Source organism: Rhyacophila brunnea, unplaced genomic scaffold (genome assembly GCF_057557595.1).
Source record: "Rhyacophila brunnea isolate RB1 unplaced genomic scaffold, BYU_Rbru_1.0 scaffold_22, whole genome shotgun sequence".
Lineage (NCBI taxonomy): Eukaryota > Metazoa > Arthropoda > Insecta > Trichoptera > Rhyacophilidae > Rhyacophila > Rhyacophila brunnea.
In genome coordinates this window covers 19970109-19983769 of record NW_028232882.1, presented here as the reverse complement: position 1 = coordinate 19983769, position 13661 = coordinate 19970109, and the positions used below count along the sequence as shown (strand labels likewise).

General features: G+C 34.4%; 1 protein-coding gene across 1 annotated transcript; it reads left to right on the top strand.

The window, feature by feature from the left end:
* Positions 1 to 105: 105 nt before the first annotated feature.
* On the top strand, positions 106 to 12480 carry LOC147070175 (uncharacterized). Its single transcript, XM_085950010.1, has 9 exons — positions 106 to 268; positions 374 to 1203; positions 2606 to 2732; positions 4866 to 4952; positions 7088 to 7199; positions 8581 to 8778; positions 8948 to 9123; positions 10150 to 10351; positions 11573 to 12480. Exons 1-9 carry the CDS (start codon positions 227 to 229, stop codon positions 12115 to 12117), a joined length of 2319 nt encoding a protein of 772 aa, XP_085806136.1. The 5' UTR covers positions 106 to 226; the 3' UTR covers positions 12118 to 12480.
* The last annotated feature ends 1181 nt before the right edge of the window (positions 12481 to 13661 follow it).

Below are 13661 nucleotides of genomic sequence, written 5' to 3'. Positions count from 1 at the left end.
TTGGTACCACACAACAATAAAATAATAATCAAAACATGCAACCATAGATAATATACTAAAATGGCAACTTTATGGTTAGTGTCAGACACAGATTAGTCTACGGTTAGTGTCAAAATGTCAGATTGACAGAACAAATAAAACGAAAATGCATGGTTTTATTTCGTTGAAATATTCAATATTATAGTACTCTTGGTATATTAAGTGTATTGCTATTAATTTCAGGAAGATGTTTGACTCGAACGAGATACTAAATCATTTCAAGTATCAGGTAAAAACCAGTTTTTAATTCGGATAAACTTTGTTTTTACTCCATCAAATAAATCACTGTACCTACCTATATAATCAAATTTATGAGCCATTTTATTTATTGCAGGTTGAAATTTTAATTGAACACTTAACAAAACTTACATATTCAGAACAATGCGAAGGTATAAAATTTATTAGAAAGTGTTTACTTAAAATATCAAAGAGGAAAAACACTGATTATAGTTATTCATTACGCCAAAGACCACCGTCGGGAACCGAGGACTCTAAGCCAAGAAGTGAAGAAGGCAACGGACAGAGAAATGAGAAGGAGTTTATATCTAAAAGCAATGTTACTTCCATTTCATCCAATACACCTTTGGCAAGTAAAGCACTTTATCAAACATCTGACCAAGATGACATTAAACCGGAAATTCATGAAAATTCGAATTTCGAACGAGATTCAATTTGCGAAGATAACAAAGCTATAGTTAAAAATGGCGAACATATTTCATCTAATGATGAAAACAATGAAAAAAAAAACACAGCTGAATTCGAAACTAATTGCAATGACAATTCAAGTGAATTTGTTAAAAATGAAATTAAATTAATTGAAGACTGCAGTGAATCGAAACGTGATATTCAAACCTGTAATGGAAAAAAGGCAAAATGTTCAAACACCAAACGCAAGTTCTCATGTGTAATATGCACGCGTAATTTACCAAACATGATTGATTTAATTAAACATATATTAAAACACGACTGTGCGCCTAGCAGTTGTTTAAAATGCAAAGCCATTTTTCAAAATCGAATATCCTTTAACTACCACGTGACAGTAGATGACTGCTCAGAAAGTATAGACCCTAAGGGTGTGTACTTTCTTCCTGATGTTCAAAAATGGAATAAGGACGATGCCATATCTAAAATGGTACTACTTGGCTGCCCATACTGCGGTATCAGGTAAATAATTCTTCATGTAGTTGTGGACAAAGTTGCAAGTAGTGAAATTTTCCTATCAACGGGGGATTTGAAAAATAAAACAATATTAAATATAAAAACGTATTTTTAATAATCTTGACAAAATAAAAGTAATATAACTTTTCAATAAGCGGAAAAAATTATACTCATTTTGTCATTCAAAATCTACATAGCGGTGGCGAAGGCTCCATACTGGACGATTATTTAAAGCTTATCTTATAAGAAAAATATGGACTAAAGGCATTATAAAGTGAAAAAATATATCTGTCAGAATCTTTAAATATTGAATTCAGAATTCGTATCAAAGGTAAAAATATGCGACAGTGCGCGTAACTATTATATTTGTACGATTCTTTTGTCAGGAATTCAGATTTATTTACCGAAATTTATGCAATACGGTAGGCTCGATAGGCGAAGCCAAAAACCTTTGAGCATAATATTATTGTCTATGACTGGAGCTTTGTACTAAATAATTAATAATAAGATAATTTAAAAAAATAATTTCGAGAAAGATAATCGAAAATCCTATTGTATATTATAAATATGACATTACAGAAACTATCTACCTACCTAAATATCCATATTTTATTAAAATCGATGCTTTTATGCATTGTGTGCCAGTCCGGTCAGCTGCCGCACACAACCAATCAATGGATCAGGCCAGTTAGCCTAGGCTGTGGACATCCAACATATGTAATGCACAATAAACTTTGTCAAATTGCAAATACAAATTGCAGATGGTGTTGGTTAGTTTTTAAAATTTAAACTCTGCCTTTATAAAACCATCTTCTTTCTTTTGACCATGTCCAATCCTAATACGATCATATAGGCCTCCACAGAATGGAGGTTTGTATTAACAGATTTTTGTTTTTACGAGAAATGGGTGTCGGCCACTTGCTCAACTTATTAGGTCCACACTCTGACTCATACACAAATTGAAAAACAATATTGTGTATTGGCCAGACCCAGGTTTCGAACCTGGAACCCACGACGCTCATCCATTATGGGCATCAAACCATAACAGATGAATATTTTTCTATCTATAAAATATCAAAAATTATGTGTGATTTAATAGCATAATTTTAGATATTTTGAATCTTTTATCTATTATAGTTTGGTTAGGCGGGGTTTAATTGAACTTTAAAAACTTGCTAACACCATCTACTATTTGTATTCTTGGTTCAATGAAAACAAATAAGTATGTCTGACAAAGTTTAGTATGGACTATTTATGTCAGATCTCCACAGCCTATCTCCACCCTTCGCCACTGGTACAAAGCTTACATAGCGATAACATTTATCCCTCCATATCAAAAGTTGCAGTAAGCACGCCTGCAAACATATGTTGCATGGGTGAAACGATTTATATGTATGTTTTTTTTTAGGTGTGGCAAAATGCATAATTTGAAGAGACACCTGAAGGAAAGTTGCATCGGTGTTAGACGAAAATACCAATGCTCACTGTGTGACCAAAGCTTTGTGTCGGAAAATTTGTTCGAGACACATAAGGCAGTGAGTGAAAAAATTACAATCAATTACTATGTCAACATTTGACAATTAGATATGTTTACAGTTGATCACATCATGTTCCACTTCACTTCAACTTCTTAATTCTGGTGTTAAGTGATTTGTTTTACGCATGCTTTAGGTTGAATGTGTGAACACACTGTCGACTATCCAAAGTTTTACATAAAATAGTATTCAATTTTTCACAGGAAACGGCACTGTTATCTTTTTACAATATTAATACAAAAATTATAGTGTTTTGAAAAAACTATAGTACACAGAACATTTTTCGTTTTGAATCCTTTAAAGGATTTTGGCTTAATTGGCGTAAAAATCTAGTATAATTTACTATTATACATTTTCTCAGAATCATTCGGTTGGCAACACTGACACGATGTTGAACAGAAATCCATTGCTGGTGGAGTTATGTACGCGAGCACTTTCCTCATGAAAAACTGCCATTTTGAAACCGGTTTATGGCAGGCAATACCCACGCTAGGCATGCACTGCGATGCGTTCATTTAGCAAATGAAAAAATGCATAAAAGCAGACTAAAAAAATATACAAATCCAGTATACCTTAATTTTATACTGTATCCACAATGTGTTAATTCGATTTAATGTAATCAACATTATATGCATTTTGGCCTATCAACTTTGATTCGTAGATCACGTCAGCATCTCTTTTGCATTTGTTAATAGTTTATAGTTAAATTATTTTTTATTCAATAATACACAAGAAAGTGTTCAAAATTATTTAGATTCAATAACGAATGCCACATTCTTAAATTTTGTATGTTCTTTTAACCTTTTCTATGACTCACAATATTACTATGGCAGTATCTGATAGGCCGCAGATTTTTAACGACATAAGTTGAATGTAGAGTGAAGCTTTTACTAAAATCGCTGTAATATTTGTGACTTAGTATTTCATAATTATTCAAACAGATGTCACTGTGTGTTAAATTTTTCAGATTATGCAAATCAATTGACAGTGGCTAGTAATTTGAGTTTAAATTCGGACGAGATAAGTCGCTAAATTTGTATATACGGCCTGTCGAACACAGCCTCATAGAGCGAGAAAACTCGCTGAAGGCATAGAACCGGTTAAAAATAAATGAATGAACCATCTTTTCACGAGATCCATTGCTTGGTGATAATTCATGATAATTTATAAAATGAGTTTACTTGGTATTCTCCATGACGTGTTGTATGCTGTGAATACCAAGCTTATTTAGATGAACGATCACATAAAAATCGATAATAGATGTATAGAAGTAAGTAATAAAGTAAGATCTGATGTCAACAAAGCCTGCCATTTTTTAAAAATGTTGTAATCCTATAATTATGTAGTAAACAAACAGATTTAGTGTTTTCATACTGAAATATTATTACTGAATAGTTTGCCAGAGAATTTAAACCAATTCTAAAAATCAACAATGCTGGAACCATTATGCTACCTACATTGATATACTACTAGATGAGGAGTTCCCATACAAGTGTCATTTTAAAAATGTATCACAAAAGAAGATATTACGAATATCGTCTTATAATATTTCCTTGAAGGTATAATGCGTTAAGACCGTTAACATGGATTCCCGAATTTCACCCGTATTGCCCTGGCTGTAAAACTAAATTTGCGTTCTTGGAATAGTGACCCTAAGGGTCTGCAACCCAAAGTTTGCAAGCTTCCAAAAATTCATGTCTGAGCGGACAGAGCAAGTCGTCATGCGCTGACTATTAGTTAGAGTAAGATGCAAGCTAGATCAGGCCTACTCATAATTATTGCCAGGTCGTTTTCGAGACAAATATTAAGTGAGCTTATCGAGTTAAGTCCGCTGATATTAAAACAGTAAGTTTTAACACTGGCCGAGTCGCTGAAAATCGGGCGTCATTTTAAGAAGCATATGATTCATCCAGTAGTATATCAATGGCTACCTACTATTTTTATTTTTTTCTAAAGAAACAAACCGTTCTATGGCCATGCCAATGGCATGCTAGAACGATCTTTGCTCTGGATTTGGTTGTAATACAAAATGTTTATATGGCTCCTTCTGGTTATTATAAGTATCCACACTGGTCAAAATGAGAATGTGCATTATAAAAATTAATATCAATTAAATAATTTGATTTTTTTTAGAAACATGAAAAATTTCAATGCACGAAATGTGACTTATCATTTTGTACCAGAAGTCTACTAAGAGAACATAGAAAGATTCACGGGATGGTATTGTATAATATTGTGATATTTATTCTTCTTTTTTCACCATGTCTTCTCCCAGATAAATATGTACTACTATGCCTGTCGTAATATAGCTGTATCTCAACTGGTTTTTAGGTATTTGCATGACCCTATTAATCTTTGTAAAAACCAAAGATGTTGAAAACCTCCTTCTATAGAGATGGAGCTTAGAAATAAAAAAAGGGCCACCGTTCCTGACATGAAATTAGCTACAAGTGACTTCGCACTGCAGGTTCATTTCCAGAAAACTTCATACTACTGCTATGACATTTATTTGCCAATTTGCAGGGCGTATAAAAAGACAATCCGTCACGATGAGTAGATAAGCAGCCAGTAATATTACACTTCGGCATCATTATTTATATGAAGAATCCTAAAAAATTTGTGTAAAACCGTTTTTAACTGCAATTGAGTAACGCTCCTTTCACATTATTCGGTTTTGACCGTACGGCAAAAAATCGAACGGCGACATTCTTTTAGTGACGTGAAGAAGAGCGTGGCCCTTTTCACATTACTAGCAGCCGTCCATTGTCACTGTATTGCACAGTGGCCGGACAGTCACCGATGACTCAACACCCACAAACTGAGCTAGTGACGGAAAAAAACCGTGCATAAACCGTATAGTGAGAATAGAACGTGAACTTGTTGCCGATTCAGATTTTGACCGTTCGATTTAATCCGTACGGCTAAAACCGTATACTGTGAAAGGAGGGTAACTAATCACACTGAACATAGAAAATGGCTGCCAAATTAAGTGAATAATATTTGTTAAGTTGACCAACATAACCATGCTTCACGTGCTTGTTAAATAATTTCAAATATCATAACAGAAATAACGTATAAGGCTCCTTCTATTTATGGTCTAAATTCTTTAGCAAAAACCCATCACCTCTATCGGAATATACTTACTTAATTAAATGTCAATGAATGACTCTGGTTTTGAAATCTTCTCTTCGCAGCGCCGTCTTCTGGCGAAGGTTGGCAACTAAATTACGGTACACCTCATACAAGGCCTATTGTATCAGATCAATGCTTTAAAAATTGAGAATCTGTTTCTAGCTACGCTTCAGTAGCCTTTTACCATTCGCTACTCGATAAGATGCAGTAAATTATATATCCCACTGCAGAAAATGCAGTTTTTTTGCCTTTGATGAAAGCTTCAGATGAAAAATGTCCTAAAAAATCAAGATATATGCATCTAAATGCCGCAAGTAGTCCCTCTTGCTACCGACCTTTCACCAGGCCGAATCTGAAAAACAGAAGTATGAACAGTACATAACAACAACAAGATAATCATGCGAAAATGCCGCCGTGTTTTCGTTCCGGGGGCTATGAAACCGTGTCCCGAGCCCCCTCATTCTGTATACTAAATAGTGAATAACTTTGTAAATAAAATTCTTTGCCGAAATAAAAAATATATGTGGTATTTCCTGTTTTTGTTTATAATACACTTGCCCCTTTACATTGAAATCTTGTTTGTGTTTGAGGGAAAGTAACTTTGTCCCTACAAAAATTGTTTACATTACTTAGTTACACCTGGTTTATGGTCAGTTGTTGTGATTATATTGAGATGCACGTCGTGTACTATCACTCTGTCACGGGGACAAATTTAGTAAATAACTTGCGATATTATGTCCATAGATAATATTTTGAATAGAACCCAACCTGCAGACCATAGATAATAGACAACATTCTTATAGAAAATACATAGTGCCAACCGCTAAAAACAAGAAATACGTGATTTTGACATGAATCGAAAAAGTGTAGGCATGTAGAAAATGATAAAAGAACGTTCAAAAAGTCATGCAGGTGTCAATGTAGTGCGGTACAACGTGAGGTGACCTCATTGTTGTTCTGGTGAATTCGGCAGATTTTGCTAACTGATAACATTTTTAATACCAAGACATTACATGCTTTTATCCCGTAGCGGCAGCTTACTGTGACGTCACGTGATAGTATGCGACATGCATCTCAATATAATCACAACTTTATTTACATTTAAGCTTAATCCTTTCATGATAATCACTGTTTACTCGGTGGTAATTAATGATTTTCTAATATTGTATGTAGGTATGCAGCCTAATTATAATACTCTTCAATTGTTCAATTGATTGTTTCAGAAATGTAAAAAACCGAATACTTATCTCTGCCAGCAATGCAAAATAACATTCAAAGGTCGAACACTCTATAGAGAACATGGGGAAATCTGCAAACGGTTCGATAGTTATCCAGGTATGACATTGCACATAGAGTTGGGTTTCGGGAATTCTCGAGAATTGAAATTTTTAACATTTCGGGAAATCCTGGATCTCGAGAATCTTTTCTCGGGATTCGGGATTTCTATATTATTAAATATTAATTGAAAAAACGATTTTCTATATGAAAAAAGTGGATAGAAAACACAAAACGTTCAAAGACTGATCGGGGCATTTAACACATTAAGCCAACGTCGACTCAAAATGAGTGTGATTTTTGCAACATCAGGGAATTTTGTGTCTCAAAAGCGTACGCGATTGACAGTCTGTGTTTTTTGAAATACTATTTGAATTATTTTTGTTTTCCTACTTCTGTTTTGTTTGTCTTCTTACATAAATAAAAAAAATCATATTTTTTTGGAATTTGTCTGTTTTTACACTGATTTTAGGATTTTTACAAGATTTTTTTTAATTTCCCCGATATCTCGAGAATTCTTTTCTGAAAATCCCGATTCTCGAGAATTCAAAATTTCATCATTTCGGGAAATCCCGAATCTCGAGATTGAGATTTTCTCGGTAAATACCCAACTCTAATTGCACATTGCCTAAAATATTACAATAATAATAATTATAAAATATAACTCAAGCCATTGTTTTAAAATTAATACCTCTGCTGTTATTTATTACTTACAGCACCTGTACACGTACGTCGATTTACTGGCACCAATAGTGTGTAAATTCAAGTATCGTGATAATAACTGTTTACACGTGACTGTCTCGCCAATCTCATTCTTCATGCGTAAGCGAAACACGTATCATTTTATGGTTCTATTCGACTGGTTGTGAAAAATGTATAATCAAACATGCTCTGCATGGTGTAGTTCATTTTTTTCTGACAGATTCTCCACTATCATTGTACTGCATAGGCGTTGATATCTCATAAGTTCAGATAAGATTCAGAAACTGCTGGGCTTTTTTAAACCATGCATGCAATCTTGCAATTTGCACGATAATACCTGTTTACACGTGCATTTCCTTGTTTTGGCCGCGCTAATACATAAGCAGTAAATTCGCGTGTGTAAACGGGGTATTATGTTAGTATTCTTTACAATAGATATATTTCTGGTTTGAGTTCTGTTCTTACGAGAAAATGCTGATCAAACCAGACCACAACGGTTAGCAACGATCTAAGCTTAGTTCACACTCTTAAACTGCATCCAAAGAACTGTTTTGAGTGTTTGTTTTCATCGGCTCCATAATCTGATATAATTCTCGGCCATCTCACAAAGAAGTTGTAATATGCATGCTTCTTTGGTTGTATTACCTAGGTTTTTTTAAATTTACGAATAGAACCGGAATCAACATTGAATTTGGAGTTGAAGGCAATTTTTCTATAGTAGTGTATGATAATTTTTTAGATCCAGTTTGGTGCAAAGAGTGTTCAATGATGTTCAGAGATCGGTACACGTATAAACGCCACTGCATCAGAAAAAAACACACGATAACCAATCAAGACACGACTGTTGAGAAACCCTTTGTCTGTGAAAAGTGCGGCACAGCATTCGCAAATTGTTACGGACTCTCAACACACTGCACCAGAATGCATCAACAAAAAGGTAAACAAGCAAACAATATGTAGAGACATTGTTCTTTTGTCTCTACATATTGTCTACTCCTCAGTTAGAGCATATTGATACCGACAGTTTCTAGTTACTTTTTATAAAAATGACAGTCCTTCTTGGATCCGTCTAATCCTCGGCTCCTCTATCATTCTGAAATTTTTAGCGATCGTTTTTTCCTGCGATCAGTGCCCGTACACGACCACGAGGATGACGAATCTTGTGAGGCACAAAAACTGCCGGCATGGCGGTGAAATCAAAAAGTATGTCTGCGATCAATGCCCTGCCACTTTGAGTTCGTCTACACATCTCCGGACACATTGTGAGACTGTTCATTCCGAGGTGAGTGAAGTTGCATTTATATTATTATCAGTAATGTATTCTTAATTTTTGTATCTCTCGCTGTTTGTGATTCCCTTCCAAAGTCCTAGTTATGTTTGTCGCAACGATCCCTACATTCCGCCGTCTGTATAGCTGAAGTATCGAGATACCCATAGCGTCCTTGACTCGGTCGGACAATAGTGTAGGCGGCCTCTCCTTATTCCGTGTAGACCATGGGTGGCCAACCTTTTCAGCAGCCGGGCCAGATTCTAAAAATGAGATTTCCTCCCGGGCCGCACAACCAATTGTTTTTTATACAAAACAAAAACGAAATATATAATAATAAAATAAAACAAAAATGAGAATCAAACATATTTTTTAGATTAGACTTTTTTTAAATACAATTTGAACAAAATAATATAAAAATAATAAATTTTAGTGAGAAGTTTGATTTTGTGTGGCAGAACTAAGTGCATCAATATCGATATCGAGTGAGGTTGTTCCTACATGCAAACAGTTTTCCAAATGCACATCAGTGATTCGTGTTCTCACTCGGGATTTGATATGCTTCATCCGACTAAAAAGCTGTTCACACGTATAAGACAGTGTTTCCAAATAGCGAAATCATCATTAGAGCATGTTTGTAAAATGCAGGATATTTCTCCTTGTCCAAATATGTTTTGTAAAACTCCTCCAAACCAACCTGATGGAGTTTCACCTTTAACTGTTCATCGCAACACATTTCACTATGTTCCATTTGTAAATGTCCCGATAATAAATTCACGTCCACGGAGAATAGCGTTACAAATGCAGCAAAAAGCACACAGTGCTTTTTAAAATCTTGAGCCAATATCGAATCTCAATTTATGAAATTAGCACATCTAGAGGCAGCATTATTTGATATTATTTTTATTTTCTCACTGCTCCACGGCCCCCAAATTGACACCTAGTGGGCCGCATGTGGCCCGCGGGTTGGCCACCCATGGTGTAGACCCTCAATGTTTGACACAATATAATATGATTAATTACATGTTATTTATGTATTAGGTTAAAAATTTTCCATGCGATATATGTTGGAAGCCGTTCAAAGTGCAGACCCAACTAAATCGCCATAGGCTGACACACTCTGCTGTCATGCCACACAAATGCCCACACTGTCCCAAGAGTTTCCTCAGAGCCGGCATATTGCAACGTCACATCCACTCAAAACACGATGAGCATATTCCAAAGGATCACTTAGCAATATCGGGTAAGTTCAATATGGTCTACATCAGTGTTCTGTAACCTTTTCAGTATCGTGGGCCCCTTACAACGTGTATGAAGTTTCGCGGACCCTCCGTGATAAAAATGTGTTATTAAATTATTAAAATTTATTAATATATAATAAAGGAATGTAAATTATTCACACATGATTGTCCAAAAAACTCATTCAAAATGCACACATCCACCATACAAGGCTTAATTAAATCTTTTGCAATTGTAAACATTTTTAGTCTTCGCTATATGCATCGCTACCAAAATTGATGATTTCACAATAATTGAGGTATTAGATACAATACGTGGAACATGCAATACTGTTTTTTGTGCGTTCAATGCTGTTAATTGTCTTTCAAAATAATCAATATCTTTTTAATGTTTCGATGCTTTGATTCCAAATGACGAATTAATTTTACAGGCTTTAATGAATCGTCCGCTGAAACTTCACAAATTACACATTGGGGTCTTTGAATTTCATCGATTGTAACATAAGAAAACTAGTATTGAACATAATTTGAATCATATTTTCGTACTTTACATTATTTAGACACATTTATAATAAAATTGTAGTCTTATTGGCAACTCTTTTTAACACACGGCTTGATTCTTCCATTGTTTGACAATCTTCATTTATAATATTAATACTATCGATCGAAGGTGCTTGATGGAATTTGAATTTAGATTCTAATGGATTTAAGTTTTGTACTATTCCATTTGAGTCGTTTTTTTCGACCCGGGTTTCTTCGGCATCTTCAGGCACTATGTGCACTCACCAGTCCCGTCCGCATTGAAGTAGATTGATTTCATCCCTTTGAAAATCATGAGTCAGGCTTTAGAATAATAAAAAATATATATTGATTGCAATTTGGAACCAATTTCTTTGTATATGTATGACTTAATAAATATTTATTTTAACTATTTGTTTTCTACATTTGCATAAATTGACTAGGCGACTCACGAACCCCCAAGCAAAGCCTGTGGACCCCCACCGGCTGCGAAATATTGGTCTACATGACATCTGTCTTGAATTATTACGAAAAGATTTTTTTTATAATACGATTACTTTGACATTCTTACCATGTGAATTAAACTCAGTGACAGACATTGGGTTGTCAACCCATGGATCAAAAGGCACATATTCTAACATCTACCCAATGATGGATATAAACAACTGGTTTCTTATATTAATAATGCTTAATCGTTTCTTTTCCAGTTATGAAATTCAATAAAAACAGCAGAAAGAAACCCAGTTGTGCCAATAAAACAATGGAACACCCGCTAGAGGTCAACGCAGAAGTTCCAACCATGCACCGACCAAAAGATCAGATCTTCTCATTGATCGACGTACAATCGGGCGAGTTGGTCACTCTGTCCGTCACGGAGATGTCCAATAACGCAGTGATCAATATGAGTGACGGTGATTTATTGAATGGGATTCATATGCCCGACTTATGGACCAATCCCACAGGTCTTTTCTCTCTGGATCCCATGATGCAGGACACTGAAACTTCTGCCTACGGTATGCTGGCGGACGGTGGACCGCAAATCTCCCAAGATCTACTGAAGACACTCCATGGCCAACTGTCCAAGGACGCGATGGGTCATTACATGCCGCAGTACTTAGAGATTGATGAAAGCCACAAGGATATGACTGACAACTGTTTGATGACAGAGGATTACGGTATGAAACCGAATATCCTTACTCAGTCCATTCTCACTTCGGATAATATGATTATTACCATGCCAAATCCACAATGAGCGCTTCATATCAGTTCGATAAACGATAACTAATATAAAAGTGCTAGGACAGTCACATTCATGGAACATGCAATTTTATTTCATTATCAGTATTTTACTGATAAACATAAAAAAGATAACATGCACGTTTATTTTCCCAGATACGGGAAAGATCCCATAACTCACAGCTTCCTTGATGGTCGCTTGACCGACTCGGCCACTATGAGTGCTATAAAAAGTGCGTGAGATAAACGTTCAAACCAAACTATATTTTCCTTTTACTGTTAATTTTTAATACCTGGTATGTATTATTTTAATTGTATATTTTTAAATTACTCGAATTGTAGTTATTTGTACCTATATTAATATATTTTATTAATGATTTTTCATTTTTTGTGTTCTATCTTGTAAAATTCATAAATCCTATTTTGGTCCAAAATTTGATTTTTATTGAAAGCCTGTTATCAAATATCGACCTCTATGTCTTACAATAAAATTGTATCATTAATACAATGATACACACAAGAAAACGTTGTTGAATCCACATAAGAAATTAATTTTGTCATTAAAAACCAAACTTAAATAGTAATTACATTTAACGATTCAGGTACCAATTGGATTGTCTAAACGCCTGTGATTAGTTCATAACATACATTTTTTATTTTAATTTTATTTCCTGGTAAATAAGTAAACAAAAGAAATATTTTTTTCTAAACAGTCTTACCTCAATTTCATACTTCGAATGTCATCGCAAACTATTGAAGATTATATTTGGACAACAACTTGCCGATTGTATTTACTGTTAATTAATTTTTTGTTTCACATTATTATTATCTGTTCAAATAACGTCTGGAAACAGTTTCGGCCATTTTCTCCAATCTTCCAAGGCAATTGTGAGCTCGTCATCGAATTGATTCCGCCAATAGAAAGAAAAGAAATATTTCACTCATGACTCAAAAAGAATGATAAATTTTCCAGTTGGGCCAGGCGGTCAGTGAAAGTCTTCAAAACAGGCTCGTGTGATTTAGCTATTGTGTACGCTCCCAAATCATGATATTGTTGTAAAATGAAACACATTTTGAGACCGATTCCATAATATATTTTCATATAACTCCTTGACAATAAAGTATTAAAAAATCGGAAGATCGTAGAATCACAATAAATAAATAAAATTAATTATCCACATAGCAAAATTACACTTATATTACACAATACTCGTCTGGTTACGTCTTACTATTTAAATGCATTTACAAAATGTAATATAAAAAAAAATATATTGAAAATACAATATTCTCCCTTCGCCAAACACAAAATTCTTTAATAACTTAATACAGAAATTCACAGTACAAACATATATTTTTCAATGAAGAATATTCGAGTATAAAATAATTTAATTTGGATAGTACAAACCCATATCTCCCATAAATGCAAGAGGAAAGAATATCATAATGCTATAAAGAATCATTCGATTAGAACGGAGAAGAGATCACAATAAGTAGTTATACCTACTAATTTCAGCAAACAATACTGACAATTATATTGTGTACAATTAATATTCTCAGATG